Here is a 23,757-nt window from a genome sequence, read left to right on the forward strand (position 1 = left end):
TCCTAAATATACACAAAGATTAGTCAAGGAAAGACAGAAATGATTTATGAAAGCTTATAATGGGTCTGAAACATGTTGCTGTACAGTGAGTCTTTAGTGCTTCTGTTTGAATAACTCAATGTATCACAAGTGTACAGTCATTTTTGGGATAGAAGACAATTCAGAAGTGTTTCCATAGAAACCTCAACAGGTTTTTGATCTGGGTAAATGTCACTGTAAGATAATCCGTTGTTCTTGTTCCACATCAATTGAACCGACGTCCATCGTCTTGCATGTAGTACGGGTTGGCGTGGCCTTGGTTTGAAGCATAGGGGTTGGCCTGGGGTTGACTCTGGGCATAGGGGTTGCTCTGGGGTTGAGCCTGAGCGTAGAGGTTGCTCTGGGGTCGAGCCTGAGCGTAGACGTTGCTCTGGGGTCGAGATTGGCTATATGGGGCCATGTCATCGTCGTCTTCGTACAGTCGCTACGATAAAAAGATACTTTTTTTATTAGAGAACAGCAAAAACCAAGCTACAACATCCCCAGTTTTCTCTCTGCTGATTAACTTGCTTTCTTTTCTGTTTTTCCGTTTCTACTTAAATTCCTTTAATACACCCTCACTACGCTCTAACATTACACATCAAACACACACACACAGATGTACTCACTGCGTTCCTCCCCCCAGGGACCAGGTTTTGCCGACTGCTGCTCGGAGTCATCTCCAGGTTGCCTCTGTCCCAGCTGCTAGTGGTTGTGGCCCTTGGGATCCGAGGCACACCAGCATTGGCAAAGGCGTTGTCTGACCTATTAGCTGAGGCAGCCTGGCTGTTAACAAAGCTGTCGTTAACCAATGGTGCCTTAGCGGGAATGGGGCTGACGTAAGGCTCCCGAATGTCTGGATTATTGTTCTTCTTGGGGCTCTTTTTCTTTGAGGATCTGGAAAGATAAAACAGAAGTACATATGGCTGTCCACTGTCACTGTTCCTGTATATACATATATATATATATATATATATATATATATATATATATATATATATATATATATATATATATATGTGTGTGTATTACTGTATTACAGTTTATTTATTACTTGTGTTAAGTGACTTCTTTAATTCATGTGTAGCATCAAGGATAGAGAAACATGGCAAAGAGACGGCTTACACCATGATGAATGATTGGAAGAGGAAGAGTGCATAGATGAGATACTCACTTGAGGGCCACTATAGGCAGAATAATGAGTGTGATAAGCAGCAGTGCTCCAAGGACGGAGGCGACAATTACCAGAGTCAGCTGCCATGCTAACAAAAAACAACAAGGATGTTAAAAACAAAGCCATGCTACTTAAATTACTTTAGAAATACTTAAAAAAGCCAAAAACGTGTGTACATTTCTCTCCTTGACAGTATCTAAAACCATCAAAATGTGACCTGTTATGTGTATTTAAAAAAAAGAATTCATGTGTTATTATGTTATTTTCTTTGTTGTTGTTGTCACTGTCATACAAATGCTGTGTACTCACATTCACTGCAATTCAAACCCGATCGACCAAATGAACAACTGAAAGACAAGAATGGTTCTGTTGACATGTGCATTCATACCAAAGCTCTCCACAAACACAGGTCATATTTACAGGGGCTTTCAGCCTTCCCTTCCTTACTATGATTTGCACGAAATGTTGAAATATAAATGGATTGTATGATGGACACTTATTGTTACACTTTCAGAAAACACTGTGATGTTAAAGGACTTACTTGATGCATTTGTCTCCTTCAGCTCTTTGGCCACTCGGACAAGCTGCAAAAGTAGCAAAGGTTAAGGTAGTTTGTAGTTTCGACAGAGAAAAATGATAAAATAAGACAAACACACACACGCACGCCCCCCCACTTAACTTACCAATACAAATTCTGTCAGTGAAGTCTGATGGAATGTATGATTCCTCACATTGACACTCAAAAGATCCATCTGCTGAGTTGCACTTTGTAGTCGTCTCATCACAGGGATTTTTATTACACAGGTTTTCAGCTTTAAATGATGAAGACAAAGTCAATCAGTGTCAAACCTAATTCAAAGTGCCAGTACCAGTGCAGTTTTACAAAATATATAGAAAACAATCAAATAACCACATGATGTAAACTGTGGATTTTTTGAATAAAATGTACACTATGCTATTCAATCGTCAATAAGATATTATTGATCATTGGCTGAGTGACACTCTGTACATTCTTTAAAGATAAATCTATGTGCAGTGACAGAGGACCAACACTTAAGAGTGTCGATCCTCATCATACTAAATATTACCTTTTATCAACCTTTTTCTCATAATCACAGTCAAATGACCAGTGAGCTGAATTTTAAAACTTTTAAATTAAAAACTACAGAAAGACTATACTTCTTAAAACATCACAGTAATAGATGGTTTTGCCTTCAACAGCCAGAGTAGTGACAGTAGTAGAACAATTTGATAGGATAAAATCAAATCAAACCCATCTGAAGGAGGGCAAGTATAGTTTTTTTTTAAATTCTTCTATATCTCACAGATGAATTAATGAATAAATGAATGAACCGACTCTGCTGAAGATTCACTATACAGCATTTTGAAACATAATCCCGCAATTGCATTCTTCCTGAAAACAAATCTTTGTCTTGTTTCAGTATGATTTAAATACATCTCAGCACCAAACATAAAGACAAGACATGACAATAAACTTACCGGCGAAAGATCCTCCTTTCAATTGACAGCACTCACACAAAGTTTGGCACATGATCCCTTTCTTAACATAATTCTTCAAAGCAAATCTGTGTCTACTTTGAATAGTATTTAGATACATCTCAGCATCAAAGATCGGACATGATAATAAACTCACTTGTAAAACTTGACCCTTTTAGTACACAGCCTGATTCACAGGTGTCGTCATATGACTTAAACGCATCTAGAAAACAAATCTGTGTCTTCTTTGAATATCATTTAGATACATCACAGCATCAAAAATCTGACATGATAATAAACTTACTTTTAAAAGTTGCTCCTGTCAAGAGACAGTTGTCACACTCTTTGACATATGAGTCAATCTTGTCTACAATGCCATCCGTGGTGACGTCAGCATTTGCTAAGAAGATGATCTCTACAGTTGCTTTGACGGGCAGTTTGTCTTCTCTTGACCAAACTCTGGTGGTGGAACCGGGCCTATATGGACAAAATCACACTTACCAATTATTATATTCTGTTATCATTAAGTGCAATATGCTGTAATGTGTAATGTAGGAGGTATGGTTCTAGATGGAGAGAGAGTCAGCTGGTAAACACCACTGTCATTCTGACTTACTCCAGTTTCAGCACTGTAGATCCAGAGTAATCTTTATTGTTCTTGAAAACAACATCCAGCTGTGTTTTGGAAAGAAAATATGATTTCGTTTAGGCCATCATCTGACCAGGAAAGCACAGTCTCTTTAGATCACATTTATTTAGCTTATTTTACTTTGACATTGTGCAGCAAACAAATACATTTATTACCACATGCATAGCACATATGAATTGTCACTTTTGTCAGAGAACCCCACAAACAGCTCTTCTTTGTTGTATTTTTGCATTGAAAATGTCAAAAAAGAAAATATTTATTATTTGTTCATTTTTACAGGATGAAGACTGTATTTACTGTTGTACCAGACAGCCGCTGTTAGCTGTTGGTCTGGCGATCCACTGAAAATTTAAACGTATGCAAAGATAATTATATTGATCCTTCCACGCCAAGTAACATGATATTATAATATGAAACACACAAGCAATGGCTTTATTTCAAGCCAGACATTAATGAAATTGAAAGAGAGAGCTGATCGCTTACCTCATTCATAATTGTTTCTGCAGCTTTTAGAAATTCAGTTGACTTGGGGTCCATCATTTCTGGATTGTATGTTATCTTAGTCACAACCAGATTTCCAGGGAAAACTTTGCCTAAAAAAAAAAAAAAATCAACTTATGAAAGTTGAATCCCACCAAAAACAGTTAAACAATTTGGAAAATGTGCTTGTCTGCTGCCTAGCCAAGAGTGAAACCAGAAGATAAAACCTCATACCTGTCAATTATCAAAAGGTGACAGCATAAAGATCAGAAACAGGGGCTAACAGCTAGCCTGAAATCTTATAACCCTGACTTGTTGTTCTGACCCAGGTTTTTCCCCCACTTCTTCCTGTCTTTATGCTAAACTGAGCTGAGCTAAGCTAACCTAAGCGTTTCCTGGCTAACTTTGTCACTGAGTTGGTGGTGGCAAAAAAACAAATATCTGTACTTACCAGCCTGACAACTGTTGCTGACGTTACTGTAGAAGTCACCTGTCAGGCAGAAGCAGACATAGTTCGGATATGCACGGGCCTCACAGGTGCTCCCTGGACCACATGGGTTTGGATCACAAGAGTCTTCAAAGTCAAAGGAAAAAGAAATGCCATTACATATGGGCTTACAGCATTAAATGAGCACCAAAAACTGAGGAAATTAGACCGCTGAAATTACTTGGTTCTGGCGCTGTAGGGGTTGGAGCGGAATCTGTTACTTCAGAGCTTGTTGGTGTAACGGAGACTGATGGGTCCACTGATGTAGCGGAGACTGGTGGGTCCACTGGGCCTGATGGTGTAGTGGAGACCGATGGGTCCACTGATGTAGCGGAGACTGGTGGGTCCACTGAGCCTGATGGTGTAGTGGAGACCGATGGGTCCACTGATGTAGCGGAGACTGGTGGGTCCACTGAGCCTGATGGTGTAGTGGAGACCGATGGGTCCACTGATGTAGCGGAGACTGGTGGGTCCACTGAGCCTGATGGTGTAGTGGAGACCGATGGGTCCACTGATGTAGCGGAGACTGGTGGATTTGTCGTAGATGGATCAGCTATATTTGGTGGAGCATCTGTAGCTGCTCCTGCCACTGGATTGACTGCATCGATGGACAGTGCTGTGGTTAAAGCAACACAATTATAGCTGCAGCTTAACAAGGAAGGAAAATCAACTCTTTTATAGCAGTCTATTTTACAATGGGTTACAATAAGCAAAAGAAAATGATTTCTCACTTGAAAAAAAAAAACAAAAATACCTCCTTTCAACCAGCTTGATGATATAGCTGTAGCATTATCTCCCTCAACTTATAGCAATCAGTCTTCCACGATCAAATGACTTGCCATGATAGTATGACACAGCTTGATGATACAGCAGCATGAATTATGGGTTTATAGGCAGTGCTTTTCCTTTGCCTGAAGATAAAAAGGACTAATCATAAACTTGAGAATTACAGCTTGACGCATGGGTAATAAACTAGGTGTGGCCCTGCCATATTTCCCACTGATGGCCCTGAAAAACGTGCAGCTGTTCATGTTGAAAAACAGATGAGCATTCACATCCACTAAAAGTAGGGGTTTTAGTTTTTAGCCACTTGTCAAATTTTTATTGAGGATCTAAAATGCCTTAACGTATACAAAGTGAAATTCAATAAAAATTGTTATATGCTTTTTATGTATGCAGAAGGACCTTTTTTGTTACTGATAAGGTCCCTTCGTACAAACTAAAGACAACAGGTCCTATGTCTGACCCCATAAAAGTGACTCATAGCTCATTTAGGATTCAGACACGTCAAGCATTAACCAGAATGGACGGACTAAAGGGGAAAAAGGGACTTCCTTGATCGGAATGGATATACAAAGTAAGGCAGGGTTAGAACAGGGTCATAAGGTTAGGTCAGATTGTCTGCATCAACACGGTACTCAAATATTTACATTTGATTGTGTGTTCACCAAACCAAAAAAAAGCTTCAAGCAATTTATGCAAATTCTGCCATGATTTTAATGGTCTATTTATAACTAGCTGGATGTCAGCATTACAAAACTGAGACAAAACAATGTAGTTAAATAAACATTTCATTTAAAATCAACAGGCAACAGATAATTGGTACACTGGCTGATAACAGAACTATGAAAGCCACATTCCTTATTGAATAGTAGCAGGAAAAATTCATTGGGAACTAATTCCACTAAATGTTTTAAGGGAAAGATGATGATTGATAGCTTTCCATGTCTCACTTAGAATGTATATCATTGGATCAAGGTTTGATCAGTCATATCGTGTCAAAAAAAGCAACTTTGTAACAAATCAGCTGGGCTATTCCACTTATCAGAGACTGACAGCTAGCAAAGACTGTTTAAACGTTTAAGTAGCAATCAGGCGACTTACCAAGACAGGCCACGACCAGTGAAAGGAAAAAGAGGAGTCTGAATTTTTGAGCCATCGAAAAAAAATATGAAACTTCTCCCTATGAAAGAAAGCCGGTGTGTAGACGCTGCTTTAGAGCCCTGACACTTTGGATGATGAGAGCTCAGGTGTCTGGCAGTTTTAATCATTGGCCACTCCTCTGAGGGTGGCACTGTGTGCTAAAGTGCATTTCATGCCCTGGAAAGACAACGATCTGTTTTCCTTCTGAAGATCTGTCTGTCAGAAATGAAGTTTGTTTTTTATTAATGCCCAGAAGGTGTATCACATGTGATGTGAGAGCGACAGTGTATGAAATACTAGTCCAGGCTAAGACAGGTATAACATAATTGATCATAAAAAGCCTCCGACATATATAGTTGACAGAAAATACAACATACAGAATAGGTGATAGGTCATCAAATACCGGCCAAAGTGCCAATATTGGATGAGACTTAACAAATAGCTTTCTTTCAAACTACACCTTTGAAAACAAAAGAGAGGACGAAACACTGATACAATAACTTCCTCATTACTTTCAAAGGAACCTAACAAAGTGCAGCGTTGATGATATTCTTTCAGAGGCAACCTGAAAGTTGAACCTGGCATGGTTCATTAACTAGGGCAACCACTCAAGAGAAGTTTTAGGGTTGATGATGAAAGCATGCTTTATGTTAAGACACAAGACATGTTTTCAATATGTTCTGTTACCTGAGCTAATACCAACAAATCAATAATGTTAAATGTAATACTTAAAATTTGTTAGAGGTAATACTGGGCTAAAAAAACCAAAAAACCAAAAAAAACTAAAGCAGAGGTCAGGTCACATTTATCCAACGTCATTAACACTCAAAGCTTCCCATACAGTACATTAGGTCATTTAAAAACTTGCAATTGAAATAGAATTAAGTCATCTATATATTTGTTTTTTACTACTAGATCATTACATGCAACACATTTCTAAATGTTTTCTTTGATAATCTTTTTTTGTGTGTGTGTATGTAAATGGAAACAAAATGTCTGGTGTGAAATTCTGATCCTGGATTCTACCTGAGCTGGGAACACATTACATTATTTCCTCAAATAGCTATCAAATTTCACATCGTTTTCAGTTTTAAAATGATCTTTGCCACCTTAATTAGTTAAAATTAATGCTCAAACACCATATGTTCTCAAGATGTTAACTAAATATAAATATGAACAGGTTTACTGTAAAATGAAATAACCTCAAACTTCTTATGGACACTGATGGAGACCTAAGATTGTTGATTCTTGTGTCTTATATTGTAACAAGAATATATTGTACTGCCACTGTCCAAATATATTGATATCTTAATTAAAATTTGCATGACTCCTTGTGGTGTAAACTTAATTTACAGAGATTTAAGTTATATCCTTACTAAAACAATTCACCTCCAGAAATGTTGTGTTTCCTGGCAGTTTTGCCAGTTTACAATTGTTTTCCTTTCGATGTCAAACATGGATATGGACATGTTGCAGTCAGTGTGTGTGTGTGTGTGTGTGTGTGTGTGTGTGTGTATGTGTGTGTTAACACCAAACCCAGTAAACAGTTAGTGTATGTGTATATTGTAGATGATTGTCTTGCATTGTTTCAAGTTTCATAGTTATAACGGGAAATATATTGTGACAGTATTGCATTGCGGCACTCTGTGATTACATAGAGGCAGTCTAGAACACTGGCCTGGGTCGGCTTTTACTTCCTGAGGATGCTTATGTCTGCAACTGGATGCTCCAGATGTTTTAGCAGTTTTATCACCATCTTCTTCGCTGTGGTCTCCTGGTGTACGAGCATCAAAGCGAAGGACACTAACGGACTGAATAAACTCATCAAGAAGGGAGGAGTCTGGCTCTAAGCTTGTCTCCCTGAAGGAGGTGGCGGAGGACAGGATCCTGGCAATCATGGACAATGCCTCTCATCCCCTCCACAAAACTCTACAAGCTTACGAGCAGCTTAAGCACCAGACTCATTCAACCCCGCTGCCTAGAGGAACGGCACAAAAAATCCTTCCTTTTTGGTGCCATCAGACTCTATAACGCACATTCTGTTACACTCAAATAATGTGCTTTAAATTATTATCGATGTACATACTGCACCTTATCTTCTCAAACTTTGTGTACCTCTTACCTTTTCTCTTTTATCTAAATATGTCATTTTATAGTTACTTAAGCGTGTTATTCGTTCCTTCATTCAATCCCAATTTCTTAGCACCAACTGATTAGCAGCTTTGTAGACAAAAGACTAAAACTACATTTTAGGACTGATGCAAAAGGAAGGTAATAATCTCTGGCAGTAAAAATCATGTTAACACAATACCAGTTCTTTAAATAATGAGGAAGCTCTAAATCCAAGGAGTTTACTGGCAGAGGTTATTATCATACTATGATGAGGTTAAGAACATGTTTCCCCTCTGAACTTTTCTCCATAGCTGTAAACATATAAAACATGATGTTGGGATGTTTATGACAAGAACGAAAAACAAAAATACAGCCACAGTAAAATGATGATGTGTGACTTTCTTTAACAGGCATGCAACACTACTGGTTGTCATTAATAACAATGTTCAGGATTTTTTCTAAAGTAGTCTGCCTCAGACTTCATAAGTTACTTATAAATGTTGTAATGAAAATAAAGTCCAAAGATTACATTCCTTGCATGTCATTTTATGATTTTATGGCAGTTCATCTAGTCACCAGTAAACATGAAGCAACTTTTATAAACCTGATTTCTTCACAGGCCCAGTTAAAACATCCACAACAGCACCAGCTGGCTCCTCGAAGCCAAATTCAGTTACAAAATAAACGACTGAAAACATTGTTCCCACCAAGAGTGTTGTCATCGGAAACTAGGTGGCCAATAAAACGGGGTGGGACACAGGATAACATGACATTTGATTCAAAGACGTCACAAGATGTAAGATAGATCTTTTTCGTTAACATCCAGCCAAGAAAGAGACAGACATGACCCTGTCAATCAAAGTTGGAACATTCAGAATATCAAAGTGTGTTTTAAACCCTGGCTTAGGTGTTAATATAATGCAATTGGATGAGAACTGAGATATCATCTAATTTCCATCAATTAAATTATATTATCAAAGTGACTTTGATCCCAGTTAAACATGACTAAATTTTAACAGCACTTCAGCGCCATCACGGACGTCAGTGGAATAATTGCTGAAATGACCTACAGACATAAATAGCACTGGTTGGATGACATTAACAAATGGGCTTCAACTAAATAACAATCCACTGAGGGGGACCCAAAGTTTCCCAGCAGAACATTGCATTGTAATGACATGGTCAATGTTACTCACATCACCTAATGTGACATTACTATATGGATGACTCTTAGCACTTTAAAAAAAAAATAAACACAGTAAGATGTTTTTTTTATATAAATAATAATCAGCCATATAATGATATGTAATATTCAAATAAATAGTACAGTTTGGTAAGCACAGAAAATGACATCATTTTACTGTAATGCAGCCTTTTAAAACAGGAAGCAATAACACATGCTATACTATGATATTAAGACATCCAAAATCTGAAACAATATGCACACTCACATAATGATAGCAACATAATATTCCTTAAAAGGTGTCTTCAAAACCATGTACTGGAACCTGCCTCAATCTTTTTGGGGCTACAAGACTTGCTACATTAATCAGCATTGGACAGCTACTAATTCTGGCTATTTGATGCTATCAAAAGTTCTGATCTGTGTCAAAATATTGAACAAACATTATTTGAAGACACATAATTGAAAACATCATAAATCCTACTTAACATTTACGGAGCATTAGACTATGTAATTCCCAATGATGGCTCTTACTTTTTACACAACATGAAATCAAAACAATTGTATCAAATACTATGTTGAGACCATATTTTCCCATTATATAAAACCTTCAGTGTTTCCCAGCTACACTTTTAACTAACCGGTTTTATGAACATGCTGCCGTGAGGAGCAGGAGTGTCAACATAGATCACAGAGCAATAACTGCCTATTTGTCCTCTTGCTGACTGTAAGTCCAAAGTCGCTTACGGTTATGGCCACCCTTAACCCCACCCAACCTGCTGTTCCCGGCAATGACGACTGGGATTAAAATTTGTGAAGGTCAGGCTGGAAGATTGATACCAGCTCAGCATAAGGTGGCAGGGCCAATCATTCCCTTGAGGAACCTTGACTGTCAAGACACCAAGCAAGCAGGCAAGGAGAGAGGAAATGGAATGTTTCCTCAAACCAATTATGCTGCGACGTCACTCGTTCATGTATCCAAAACCCATTATATAACGGGTGACACGTAAAGGGAAAACCCACATTAAGTGCAAAGGTGAAAGAAGTACTCTTATATTGTACTAAATAAACAGTAAAGTAAAAGTCATTCATTAAGTGGAAGTACAAAAATATTAGAAAAAATATTAACTAAATATTACATTGACAGAAAAGTATATTTTACCACTAAATTTGGTGTTCCATCTCCCCCTTCCACTGCATTCACACCAAAACACCCTGAATCATCTGCCCCTTCCAGTTACTGCCAATTTAAGCAAATTAGGAAATCTTTCACTTGGTTAGAGAAATATTATAATTGTGGCAAATAAACTATGGTTAAGGTTATAGACTAGGGATGTTAATGATTAATGGATTATTTGCCATTAAGAATTTAACCAATTAAAAATGTCTTAATTGACAATAAGAGATTGGCACAAAGAGTATCTTACACTAACAGATAAGATTTGTTCTTTTAGCTCCTAATGTGACTCTGATTTTACATCAAACATAGAACACATCAGTGGTTAAAACAGTTTTAAGAAGGAGAAACGTTCAACATATTTCAGATTTTGTTGACGATTAATCAATGATCGATTGTTAAGGCAGCTGGCTATTGATTCCAGAAAAAACTTTAAATTTGCTTCCCTTATTTACACTGAGACATCAAATGTGAAGAAAAGAGTTAGCAGTCTGCTCCCTGTAGCTCAAGGCTCATGAAACTTGTTCTCAAACACGACAAAATGGCTGAACCTGCTGGTGTGTTCTACACAAAGGATAAAGAGCTAAAAACCACGATAACAGTTCAACACTAGTATCACTTCAACATCTAGGAAACAGGTTTTTCACAACGTCAAGGGTCAACAGTGTGAAAGCAGGAGTCTTGTTCACACTACTTTCAACTTTGACAGACCAGCACCTGTTGTGGAGGCCACCTCTACAACATGCAAAACATTTCAAGGAGCTGGTCTCATAATGTCACTCTAATAGCTCCATCTTCTGGCCACAAGACATCATGTCTAAATGATATAAATAAAAATATAATATAATAATTCACTGTCATATTAAAAAAAGATCCCTGACAGCATCATGACAAGCTGTAAACTGGATTTACTAACAGCAGGAACATGGTGCGTCTCCTGTAATAATGCAGGTCAGTGTTATTCAGTGACAATATTCCACCGCATAAAGAGAGTATTAAAAAGCCTAACTCCATTCTATCCCTCCCTGCTTTATAATTCTATTTATTTTAAAGGGAAATGTAGCATCCCTACACCACATTCACTGAATAACTAGTTGGTAGATGGAAATTCAGATTTGACGGGATGATATTGGTTAATGGCTACCACCCAGCAGTATATGAAGTGATATTGATCAATGTTGCAAAAAGTTCACTTCAAAAAAGATAATATGTTAAAATTGTATTATCTTCTCTTACTGTCCTTTGTCAATTTTATTATGGTATTTATTTCTCTTATAGTAGTTCTTTTTCTTTTTTTTGTGATTTTGATTGTTTTATCACTTTTATTCCAACTGTTTTACTTGCAGTTAATCATATTGACTTTTTGTGTTCTTGCACTTTTGAGTTTTCACTCACCCTAGACTCGGTTTCCTGGTGCTGGCTTGACTCAGTGTTTATTCTGTAATATTGTATTCCTGAGTTTCCTACTTTTGCTTGATTGTCAAAGCAAATACAAAAGTCATCCATGCAAGTAGTACTTGAGTATAGAAAATTAAAAAACATATTTAAAAAAAAAAAAAAAAGTAAATTTGATATTAAATTCACTTTTTTATCACAAGTAAATTTCTGGTAATAAATATGCATTAGTGTTAAAATTGCAAGTACTCAGAAATTGTACATGTATTTAAATGCATGTACAGTATAAACTGTATACTATGATTCGATTAATTAAATGATCTGATATTCAGCATTTTATTTTGAATATTGCAGTTAGTTTTCTCATCCATTATGCTGATAAAATACTTTTTTAAATTCATTATTATTATTATTTTATTTATTTATTTATTTATTTATTTATTTATTTATTTATTTATTTTTAAAATATCCTTAGTGAACGCTGGATGAATACATTTGAAGAACTTCTCTGTCCGGTTACTCGAGATAATCCTCGTTGTGACCAATCTCACGGAGGAACTACTTTCTTTTCATTGAACTACACCCGAAAACCGCATCACCGCGCAGGAGGTAAACGCCTACTCATGGCCGAGCTAGCTAAGCAAGCTAGCTGAGCTAGCGGCTGTTATAGCTCGGTCGGTAAGGACGCCATTAATGTTTACATCCATCGCTGACACGAACATCAGCCTCTCCTTGTGTATTCACCAACACACAGCCAGAGGAAAGATATTTATCTTACCTTCGAGGCCGGCGTCCTGCGGTTTTTTATTTCCCTTGTCGTCCCTGCACATGAACTTCCATGTTGACCCTAGACTGTCTCCCGCATCATAGACCTAAAATGTCTTGTCAGTCAAATTTAACTCTCACATGATCATCAGTTGTTTGACTCTCATCGTATGTGCTGTTGTTATCATAGCAAGAAAAATTAAGTACATTTCCAATGAACAGTAGGCCCTACTACTCAGTATTGTATTTAAGTAACTACGAATTAAAAGTGATTTTCAGTGCTGCTTTTTCCACAGAGAAATCCCACACCAAGCACTTTTTTTGTAACAAAAAGATTTTATTGGCTTCTCTAATCTGTTCATCATCTCAATAACAGGTACAGCCTGGGAAATCATTTCACAGGGGGGCTAGAACAAATAAGACAAAAGGAATGGGGAGGCTTCTGCTACAAAATTTGGTATTGAGGTGACAGTCAGAAAAAAAGCCGTACAAAAATGTCTTTATCATGCATACTGGAGAAACCTCAAAAAAAAAAAAAGAAAAGAAAAGAAAAGAAAAGAAAAAACCTCAAAAAAAAAAAAAAAATGAGAACACACATTTTTAGTGTTTTTGTACATTTTTGTAAACAATATCCTTCTAGAGATCATATCAAAACACATTATGGCAAGTAACAAAAATAAGGGATATAACATGAGAAAAATGAATGTTCTATGAGGCATCTAGAATGCAACACTGCTTGGCGTGGATGTTTTTTTTACAGAAAAAAAAGAAATAATACATTTGCATTCTGACGAGTCACTTGCTCTATAATTGTAAACACAGGCAGTGTTAAATGATTATACAATATGTCGAACCTATACTACAAATATTTCCACTACATACATGAAACGCGTGTCCCTGCTTTCTTTACGCTTTAGTGATATGAGGTATATTTAGGTCAATCTTATTGTCTTTTTTTTTCTCCGTCTCTCACGCACTCTTTTTCTCTCATTTAAAAGCATAGTGTGTGTTTGGAGTGAGGTGGCTGGTCAGTCAGTCTTTGTTCCCTGTGATCTGAGCAGCTTCAAAGTCTCTTGGCTGTGGAGCTCACAGACATAGGAAAAGGAAAAGGGGGGTGGGAGGGTTTCGGCTCACAGGAAATCAACTGAATTAAATATCAACCCTGGCTGCCGGGACAGAATGGCTTTAGCCACGGAAGACAAAGAAGGCCATTGTTTATTCTTGTGAGTGCAGGGCTGCATTTTGGGGAAGGGGATGTGGGTATAACTTAACTTTTGTTTCCTTCAACTGTATTATTGAAGCAGTTTCTTGCAATTACTAACAAGTGGAGTTAAAAAAAAAAAAAAACTTTATAAAAGTAGAGGGAAGGTAGGGGGGTAGAGGTGTAGGTCCGGTGATTACTTGCCGAAAAATATCTGCTACTGAGTTATGTTGTGGCTAGTGGAGAATAAATAAAAGGGTTTGGGTATGTAGTCAACACACCCGAGGGGTTTAAAGATATAAGGGTTCCAGCATGTCAGCCCGTCTCTCAAAACACTTAAATACAAAGAGGTACTCTCAAAATATTGTATAACAAAATTATGGCAAATCATCTTTTTACAACATCACCCGACAAACCGTAACAAAGAAAAAAAAAAAATCCCCCCATGAGAAAAAGCAACAAAATACATTTAGATGCCCATGGTCATGCCTAGTAAACCCCTATCAAACCTCATTTAACAATAATCCAGCCCTCCCCTCCCTCCCTCCCAATCAACCAACCGCCCACCACCCAACCAACCATCCCGCCCACCCAATCCCGTTCACAGTTTTCTCCTCTTAAAATAATATTAATAATCATTAGCATAATTATCACGCATCACATATGCAAATTGAATGGGTTGTTGTTGTTGTTTCCAATGATTTGTTTAAAAAAGTGCTTGTTTGATTCCACTGACACAAAAAAAGAAAAACAGCAAGGAGTGGAGTAGAAAAGTGGTGACTTGTTTAAAAACAGAGAACACTTCAGCAACAGCATGATGAAAAGATCACTGATTGATGCATTTTGAGACAGCCGCTACACCAATAGGTCGGTTTTGATCTAAGCTGTGTCTTTTCCACTGGTCAATTGGGGGGTGGGGGGGGGTGTCACAACCAGACGAGTTACACAGGCTTTGTATCACTGATAACTTTATGCTTACAATTCAACACAGTTACGTTCAAACATCCTCTTCACTTCAGAATATGATGTGTGCGCACCGTGGGCTGAACTCCACAACAATTTATACTACCTCGTGTACACATGTGGCTCTCAAAAGAAATGTGGATGTCTTCACATTGACACAACAGTACCATAATCTCAACAAAGCTACATGCAGTAGAAACCAAACATGATCATGTATTGTAATTTGTTGTTCTGACGAGTTAAAAAAAATACAACACAAAAACAAAATCAAAGCTTTGTAGTCTCAAAGTACACCTGTAAAAACTGTGCTAATTGCATCTCATAATACAAAGTCTTATTACACAATTTTGCCTATTTTCCTGAGAATACGTTTCTTGTAACAGACAATATATACTTTTTTGCCATTTGAATTCTGGGCCTTTCCCTGCCACAAATGTTATTATTATTGAAATTATCAACATTATTCATTATTACTTTACAATGGTATGATGATTGGTAAAACACAAGAGTTCAGAAAAAAGAAATCAAGCAAGTTTATAGCTACCCTCTAAATGTTTTAAATTACATTTAAATCTACGGTACGTTCATATCAAAATCACTACGCTTAAACAAAAAAACTGAGCGACTAGATACATAATAAAAATGAGAATATTTAAAAAATTGCATTTGAGGCCATGTAAGACCCTCCCTGGTCATTTCTGTATTAACATTTAATGGCAGTGTTTAAAAAACAAAACTTTGCTACAAGAACAAAATTAGGAGGGGTATAGGGACTGTATGGACATCAACAGAACAGCGCCCTACTGGATTCACCTCGTTTGACCCTTATCTGAAACTTTGGCTTGTCGGGGTTTTTGATCCTGTACTCACTGGCTCACTGACGTCAGCTAACAAACTGGTATACCCTGAGAATTCTGACACTGGAGTCCGTATTCGGTGGTCGACCTCTGACCCAGGATCGCTGCCATAGCCCAGAGGGGTCCGCCGCCCCGACTTGAACTGGGAGCCAAAGGCCTGGGCGAAGTTCTCGATCTGATACGTGGTTTCTTTAGGGGGGTTCAGTGGGGACAGGTCTGGGTAGGTGGAACCGTTGGTGGGTGCAGCGTTCCCTCCAGCCTTGGGCTGCTGCCCCTTGGATCCCTCTGCTGAGGCAGTCAGGTCCTGGGGAGGTAGGTTGAAGGTGCCAGGGGAGTGTTGCTTCTCCAACTGCTCCGTCAGCTCCTGAGATGGAGTCAGCTGCTGGTGGCTAGAAGGTTCTAAACTGAGGTGGTAGCCTGCCTGGGAGGGGGAGCCGACAAGCATGGCATAGTGGGACTTGGAGGATGACGAAGAGGAGGTTGATGAAGGGGCGACGATGGGCAGTGGGGAGGAGACAGCAGGAGGGTAGCCACAATCCAGTGGGGACGTGGCATACACATGTTTGTCGGCGAACAGGGGCCCTGTAGGACTGGAGCTGCTGGACAGGAGTGGGAAAGGCCCTGTTTGGCCAAGGCTGGGGAAGGGTCCACTGTGGCTGGTGCGCTCCAGAGCCTGCAAGAGGAACTTTGAGTACTCGCTCATCACTGCTGTCTTGTCACCACCATTGGGCGATTCATCCTCCAGCTCAGGGGTAACGGGAGCTGCTGGCTGGAGGTCTACGTGGTGTGGATGGTCTGACAGGTCAAAAGTCACATCATGGTGGTGTGTCCCCTCTGGCTTATGGCTATAATGATCTAGCAGGCTTTGCAGTACCTCATCTGGAATGCCTGACTTGTCGTGCTTGAGTTCCAATGGCGAGGTGTCCAGCATGGCCAGCGTGGGCTCGGGCCCCAGGGAGCCCTGGATTACACTATTGCCCTGGGATGCCATGTGCAGTGAGCCGGCTCCATAGTCATTGTTAACTGCATGGAGGTAGCGCCGCTTTTTCACAAACTGCATTGCATCATCATAGTTGCTGCTGGTGGTAGGCCCCTGCTTGTTGACCCCGGCACCCTGGAGAAGACCCATGTTATCAAGGCCAGAACCGTCAACATGATCCATGGAGCCAGGCTTCTGGCCCAACCGTTTTTGACCGTCATCAATGTCGTCCAGAGAAAGGAGGCCCTTGTCCAAGCCTTTGCGGCCAGCTTTTTTAAAGACCAATTTGGGAGTGCGTCCCTGCATGCCAGGGCCAGAGCCTGAGGGGTGCTCCATATAGTCCTGCAGGCCCAGGTCACGAGCCATCTCCCCAGAGGACGAGGCTGCTGCTGCTGCTGCTGAGGCATTCTTCTTCCTCTTGCCCTCACTGTTTTTGCCCTTGGCCCTCTTGCGTCCGGAGGTGGTAGAGTTTCCCTGAGTGAGTGAATAGCTGCCATGGCCTAGCTCTGCTTCGCTGAGCTCCAGCATGCTTGGGTCCAGGCCTTTCTTTATGGCTTCTCCACAAGTCCGTTTGTGCTTCAGTAACCGGTCTGTTCTTGAGAAAAACTACGGGTGGAATAAGGGATGACAGAAAAAGAAAGAAATATTAGCATAGTTAGAGTGGTTGGACAGAAGTAGTTTTAAAATCCTAAACATTATTTTAGCATCAGAAAATATACTGCAGAGGTAGATAGCTGGCTTAAATTCACTAAATTTCATGAATTAACTTTAAATTGCCTGACCACTCTGACCCAACAAATCCCTTTAAGACAGGGCTTTATAAAGGGATTTAAAGGTGGGAAGTTTAGAATCGACCATGTGATAATGATGACAACACTTGTTGCTAATACACAGTGACACACTGGTGACTCAGTGTTCACCTGCATTAGGCATCATCAGTGTGTGTTCTACAAGCTACTGCATGCCTACATTTTCCTCTAGGTCAATAAGGTATCAGTCAGTCTATTCAAAGGATCATTGTAAAGCAAATTACAAGTATATACAAAGCCAACTAGCAAAATATATAAAATGAAAAGCCAAAAAAGTGTCAAGCTACTGAGGAAACATTCTACATGTGGCGTACTTGTTGGCAGGTATCGCAGCGATATGGCTTCTCGCCACTGTGCGTCCTTTTGTGTCGCTCCATATGGTACTTCTGGATAAACCGCATGTTACACTGGTCACAGCTAAAAGGCTTCTCTCCTGCAAAAGACAGAGGTGGCCATGTTAGGGCTTGTTTCTGTGAAGGCATGCATTCAAAACACTAAAGGATACTATATATCCATGTGTAGATACTCACCACTGTGGATCTTCTCGTGTCGCTGGAGCAGGTACTTCTGAATGAAGCTCATGTTACACTGGTTGCACCGGAAAGGCCTCTCACCTGTGCGATCAAGAGTACAACCATCCGCCCATCACATTAATTAATGCCCTGTCTGTCACGTAGCTGTATTATCACAATGACGATGAATGAAAGGTGGCATTTGCAAGAAGACATTGTGTACTGCATTGTTTTGTTTGAACAGTGAAGGAGACTTCTTTGCAGGACAATATTGTTTGCAAGAAATCCCCAATTTTCCTTGTCCAAACTGTGTACTAAAAACCTAGACTGCAAAAACCCTGGGTCATAAAAAAAGCTGAGTTTCCCTTTAAATGATTTAAGAGCTCATGTTCAGAGAACTGTTTGAAGATTTCCCAGCAAAGAGAATGACTAAGACATCCAGAAATTCGTGAGTAATGATTGAGTCATCTCCGGCACTCTAGCAATTGTCTGGTTTTTCTTTTTAAAAATGGCCCCGGGTACTTCCACCGAGGGGGAGATCATATACTATATACTACCATGATATCTACTTTACAGAATTACAGGGATCTTCAACAAAAGCATACTTTAATCACAATTTGAACTGATTAACAACTGATTTGTCGCCTACATTACACTTCACCTCTGACTGAACATGTCCTATGCACATTTTATATTCATTAACACACCAAATTCCAAGTCAGACATACTGTAATTGTACAGTTTCTATGGAAAGTACTGAGAGTGTAAGGATGAAATAAAGCTTAACAAGCAGCGAAAGTCTCTCACCTGTGTGTATGAGCACATGTCTGCGCAAGTGGTAGGAGCTGCGGAAGGCAGCGTTACAGTGTTCACAGATATGTGGTTTCGAGCTGGGGGACATGCAGGACCCATCTGCATCCAACATCATGGCCTACAAGAAGAAAACCATGAGTATATGTTCTTTTTAAGTGCATATATTCATCAGTCAAAGAACACATATGTTTCTACTGCAGTGAAGGAGATGATAACAGTGATCTACCTTTGCAGCATCGCTGCGTTTCCTTCTTGCTTTGCCTCCCTGCCCGTCCCCATTGCTCCTTCGACCTCTTCTACCTGAGGACTCTTTTGGCTCTTTACACGGTCTTCCAGGCATCTATGTACAAACAACAGAGTAAGTGAGACATGATCTATACACAACAAATAGACACAGAATTAGCTACTGTAGGGTGAACTAATGTCTATAGCTAAAATATGTAAATTACAAATCTTACTTGAGCAGTTAAGAGAGAAACTTGCCATTGTTCCACTATAAAAGTAACAGTGGAGAGCATTTATAGAATATTTAGAATCACAACCAAATCTCACCGGTTCTCCGAGGGGACGAACATTGCTGAGGCTGAGGTCATGCAGAAGCATGTTCTGGTGGTTTTGGTGGTGGTTGCCGAAAGACATGTCCGGCATGTCAGCACCGCTCTTCCCCGCGCCCCCTCCACCACAGTTCACCCCTACTCCTCCACCCCCACCATAGAGGGGCATACGGTAATCCAGCTCATTTAACCGCTCCTGCTTTATGCCCATGCTGTGGAGGAAGCCCCCTGTGTTCCCAGAATTATTGCCCTGGTGTTCTGGGGGTGAGTCACGCTCTTTTTTCAGGATCATCTCCTGGGGAAGTTCACCCATAACGGACTGGGAGGCCAGCCGTGTAAAGCTGGTGACAGGTGGCAGGTGGCTGAACATAAGCATACCTGGTGCAAAGTTAGGGTCCATGCCACCATTGCGCAAAAACTCATTGCCTAATTTGTCCTGGATAATACTCATGGTGGTGGTTTTGCTTTGTGCAGGGAAGAAGGAGGGCAATCGATCTAAAGAGCAATGCAGGAGAAGAATATCCTGAAAGAGAAGGAAGATACACCAGGATAAGTATTGATGAATTCAGGCATTCATAGGTATAAAAACAAAGCAACTGTCACATTTTGTCTCATCTCTTGTAAGAGTTGCCCATTTAATAAGTTTAGTCACTGCCACGAGTCTTCATAGCATGCACTGTGTGTACTGCAGTGCTCTCTGAATTTCCACGAAGTCACCCATTAACTACTTAATTGGATTAATTGGGCTTTACCTGAGAGAAACAACTGGTACAGTTACTGGAAACCGTAATGAATACTTGGCACAAATACACTGAATTGACACTGTGCACACTTAATGAATATAAATTTTGCTTTGTCACCTTTTTAACAGTGACATAAATAAATTCTGTTAATAAAGTACTGTGATTTACTCATCAGTACTTGTGAATATTCAATATATTCTAGAGCTTCAATGTCTTTATATTTATTTACCACAGCACTAGACTTACTTAAGCTTAAATTCCATTTCAAACAGTATATCACAAAAACTTGAATGGGACTGTAATGGTTGGGGCATTGCCACTGACTAAATTCCTTATCACAAACACCAAATTTAGAAACAAAGTTGGCTAGCTGAGCTCAAGAGGAAAAAGACATAGATTTGTTAATGAAACCCTTTAAACAATATTGTGTTTTATCAGAAGATAAGCTGATACAACTGGCCCCTGCTTTAGTCAAATAAAATTAAAAATCTGGTTTAAAAAAGCTCAAAGGGGAAGTTATTAGGTTATTTTAATGATCTATGCTGTGAGATGGTTTGATGAATTGATTTTAAAGCAGGGTTAGGGTTGTAAACCCTCTTCAATATACGAGGGGACAAAAAATCTGAAGTTGCTTCTGATATACTCCACGTCTTGTATTGTTCTACGTGCAACATTAAGCACCACATGTGACTTGGACTGTAGCCAAAATAAAAATCTGCGCCTTGATAGCTTTTGGCCAGGCATCCCCATTGTTTTCGCACTTAGATGCGTGTTGAACACCATTTGCCATCTTTGGTTAATGACCCGACAGGAACGCAAAAGCTGGGTGCATTCGTTGCAATATTGGCGAATTAATCGCTTCACTACACTTGTCTAAAACAAACGATATTTAGGTCACATCCAGACAGACATTTCAGTCATTTGAGGCAGGCGCAGTCCGGTGACTAAGCCGTACGTGGATCGAAACGGGCACAGAAGGGCGACTGGAGTGGGAATTTATTGTTTAGTCTAGCCCAGCCGACCATTTGGCTACGCGACACCGAATCCAACAGAAAGCGGATGAGCTTTTGTGATGCATAGTAGTTAGCCAGCTAGTTAGCATAGTTAGCTAGCCGCTTAGCCGCAATGAGACACAATCAACGCATCTTTACGTCCTGAATCAAAACAATCGTCTCAGACACCGTACAAACCACAAAACCATTAAAATAACGTCACAGCGACGATCGCAGCCATGTGAACTTAAATAACCCACGTCTGTAGTGAATAAATGTCCATTCTCATTCGCTGTGATCGATGAAACGTTTAGCACGTTACCTAACGTTAGTCTTGCTATCGTGCTAGCTTACGCTAAAACAGGATCCATGATCTGATACTATGAGCGCATATATTGACTCTTTAAACGGCAACTCTACGGGACGGGGTGCATACTTAAATAATCTGAATTAACCTGAGGAAAAATATTACATTGAAGAAGGTGAAATGGAACAGCAAGGCTGCTTAAAAGTCTGGTTAGCAGCATAAATTGCTCATTCTCCAATTCCCAAGCTTTGATGACGCTCGTGAAATCAAATCTGTCTGGCTGCGAGCAACGCTGGCGCTCTATTTATTGTTAGCTAACTTTAGCCGTAATTACAACCGGATAACGCTCACCAGCACATTTAGCTAGCAAAACATTCCTCGCCGATGGCGGCACATGCGGTCTTCAGATCAAATGGCCGAGCTAAATTAAACTGTGCGCTTTGAGGGCAGCTGTGTTTATAACAATAAAGCTGCCATGAGCTAGCTAGTTAGCTGCTAGCTGCCCCGTCTGAAAACCCGCATTACGGCCCATGCAACAGAAACAATGATGCTGGGTCTCAGTGCATCTCCCGTTAGCGCCGAGCCAGACAATCCCGTCGCTTCAGTCTCGACAAAGCCAAAACACTCGCCGCGAATAAAAAAAACCCACATAGCTTCCCACTCACCTACACATGACCGCAGTTGGTTTCAAACGTGCCTATATTCTCTCCGTATTCGCCGCTTTTGGGGTTTTATTGCCAAAACATTGTTCTCCGGCGGTCGCTGCTTTCTTCCATCTTGTCTTGGCGCGGGGAATTATGGGTGCAGCGGACGGGTCGTGAGAGGAGACAGGCGAAGGCTGCCGAGGTTGGAGGGAGACTCAGCGGACAGCGGCGCTGTCCCGGGGGCTCTATAGTAATGTAAACACAGCGGGCACATTAACATGAAGGGACACTGTAATGAAGACAGACATGGCGTCATGCTACTCTTTGTCCCTGCGTGTATTTCAGGACAAAAAGGACAGGCACATTTCAATTTCTCCTCATTTACTTACAGCATACTTCGATATTTATTCTATTACTTACGTGTAAAATGTTGTATTTTTGGAGCTATTTTGTTTTGTTTGTGTGTTTGTTAATTTGTTATTGTTTTATGTGTTTTCTGTGTTTCTGGTATTGCACATTGTGTGCTGGTTAGAAGGGTGTGTGGGCAGACTAGTTTGGGTTTTGATTAAACAGGAAATATGTAGTTTTGAAGAAGAAATTCAAAGTCAAAATTAATAAGAAAGAAATAATACATTCAGAAATATTGATTTCTTTCCCCCCACAACTGAATAAATAACGTTTCATCGTCTTCGACGACAGTGAAACGACTTCCACTGGAGAGTCAGAATCAACATTTTTTTTTAATCTTTCTATTACCCCCTTCAACGCTCACCACTGATGTCCATGTAACATCCTCACAGGGTGCAAAGCAAAAATTTTAACATGTCATTTTAAACATCTTATTAACTTGAGTTACAGATGTGTAAAGAACTTCATTTTTTATGTTTTTTAAGTTTTTTATGATGGCAAGATTTTCCTTTTTGCAGCAGAAACTGCAGGTTTGAACCCTGTGCATCAATCTCACTATGCCTAAAAAGGGCCTTTTACCAAGTGAACTATTCATTAGCTTCATTAAATAGAAAGTTATTGTCAACCAACTGTCTAAAAAAGACATAAAATAACATCTTCATTCTGGCTTTCTCGTGGGAGTCTTTTAAAAAACTTCAGACATTGAATTGAAGTCTTTTAGATATGTTTTTGTTCAGTGGTGATCCAAAAATAGTAGGATCTGAAGATGGCTCTATGTATAAGAAGCACAATCAGTATATTTTTCTTATAGTAATGTAATATATTTTATTCAATATCTGGCTGCCTAATCCAATTTAATGGCAGATTAGATTTGGCCCATGGTCCACAAAAGTATTCTGTAGCTTGACAAATAAACAGCGTTACAGCATTGTCCTAGACATCTTAAGTAGATGGGGATGTAATTCCAAGTCTCCAGAAGCCCAAATCCCAAATACAATTGAAAGACATTATATACATCCTTTTTGTAGCCGAAATCTGAATACACAAGCTCGACCGTGAAAGAATAGATATTAACCTTTTTTTTTTTTTTTACATTTTAAAACAAGTCCCCATCT

General features: G+C 39.6%; 2 protein-coding genes and 1 long non-coding RNA gene across 7 annotated transcripts in view; 1 reads left to right on the top strand and 2 right to left on the bottom strand.

The window, feature by feature from the left end:
- Nucleotides 1-204, top strand: part of LOC119009767 — a 9,402-nt gene extending 9,198 nt beyond the window's left edge. Inside the window, exon 2 of the long non-coding RNA XR_005071817.1 lies at nucleotides 1-204. This exon is cut by the window's left edge and continues 1,021 nt beyond it. This is a non-coding gene — a long non-coding RNA (uncharacterized LOC119009767).
- LOC119009765 (mucin-13-like) overlaps nucleotides 1-6,347 on the bottom strand; it is a 6,767-nt gene extending 420 nt beyond the window's left edge. Inside the window, exons 1-13 of one of the 3 annotated variants that reach the window (XM_037081338.1) lie at nucleotides 6,190-6,347; nucleotides 4,822-4,921; nucleotides 4,487-4,695; nucleotides 4,270-4,392; nucleotides 3,822-3,931; nucleotides 3,306-3,364; nucleotides 2,994-3,166; nucleotides 1,876-2,004; nucleotides 1,734-1,776; nucleotides 1,502-1,539; nucleotides 1,193-1,280; nucleotides 648-915; nucleotides 1-463 (exon numbers count right to left, since the gene is read on the bottom strand). The exon at nucleotides 1-463 is cut by the window's left edge and continues 420 nt beyond it. In XM_037081338.1, the coding sequence (XP_036937233.1) occupies nucleotides 245-463; nucleotides 648-915; nucleotides 1,193-1,280; nucleotides 1,502-1,539; nucleotides 1,734-1,776; nucleotides 1,876-2,004; nucleotides 2,994-3,166; nucleotides 3,306-3,364; nucleotides 3,822-3,931; nucleotides 4,270-4,392; nucleotides 4,487-4,695; nucleotides 4,822-4,921; nucleotides 6,190-6,244 (1,614 nt within the window). In that variant the 5' untranslated portion in view covers nucleotides 6,245-6,347 and the 3' untranslated portion in view covers nucleotides 1-244. Of the gene's footprint in view, nucleotides 464-647; nucleotides 916-1,192; nucleotides 1,281-1,501; nucleotides 1,540-1,733; nucleotides 1,777-1,875; nucleotides 2,005-2,993; nucleotides 3,167-3,305; nucleotides 3,365-3,821; nucleotides 3,932-4,269; nucleotides 4,393-4,486; nucleotides 4,922-6,189 lie in introns of all 3 variants that reach the window. The other 2 variants (XM_037081337.1, XM_037081336.1) reach the window with 2 other exon arrangements.
- An 8,665-nt stretch (nucleotides 6,348-15,012) lies between these two features.
- Nucleotides 15,013-22,579, bottom strand: znf281b (zinc finger protein 281b). 3 transcript variants are annotated; one of them, XM_037080730.1, is made up of 7 exons: nucleotides 22,256-22,579; nucleotides 19,547-20,071; nucleotides 19,221-19,334; nucleotides 18,989-19,112; nucleotides 18,200-18,292; nucleotides 17,984-18,102; nucleotides 15,013-17,466 (listed from the first exon to the last, which is right to left on the bottom strand). In XM_037080730.1, the coding sequence occupies exons 2-7, from the start codon at nucleotides 19,997-19,999 to the stop codon at nucleotides 15,850-15,852; spliced, it is 2,520 nt and encodes an 839-aa protein (XP_036936625.1). In that variant the 5' UTR covers nucleotides 20,000-20,071; nucleotides 22,256-22,579; the 3' UTR covers nucleotides 15,013-15,849. The 3 variants fall into 3 exon arrangements, with proteins under 3 accessions (XP_036936625.1, XP_036936627.1, XP_036936626.1); XM_037080732.1 differs by having other exon boundaries at nucleotides 18,200-18,283; nucleotides 22,256-22,470; XM_037080731.1 differs by lacking the exon at nucleotides 22,256-22,579 and adding an exon at nucleotides 21,942-22,196.
- Nucleotides 22,580-23,757: the final 1,178 nt, after the last annotated feature.

Source organism: Acanthopagrus latus, chromosome 20 (genome assembly GCF_904848185.1).
Source record: "Acanthopagrus latus isolate v.2019 chromosome 20, fAcaLat1.1, whole genome shotgun sequence".
Classification (NCBI taxonomy): domain Eukaryota; kingdom Metazoa; phylum Chordata; class Actinopteri; order Spariformes; family Sparidae; genus Acanthopagrus; species Acanthopagrus latus.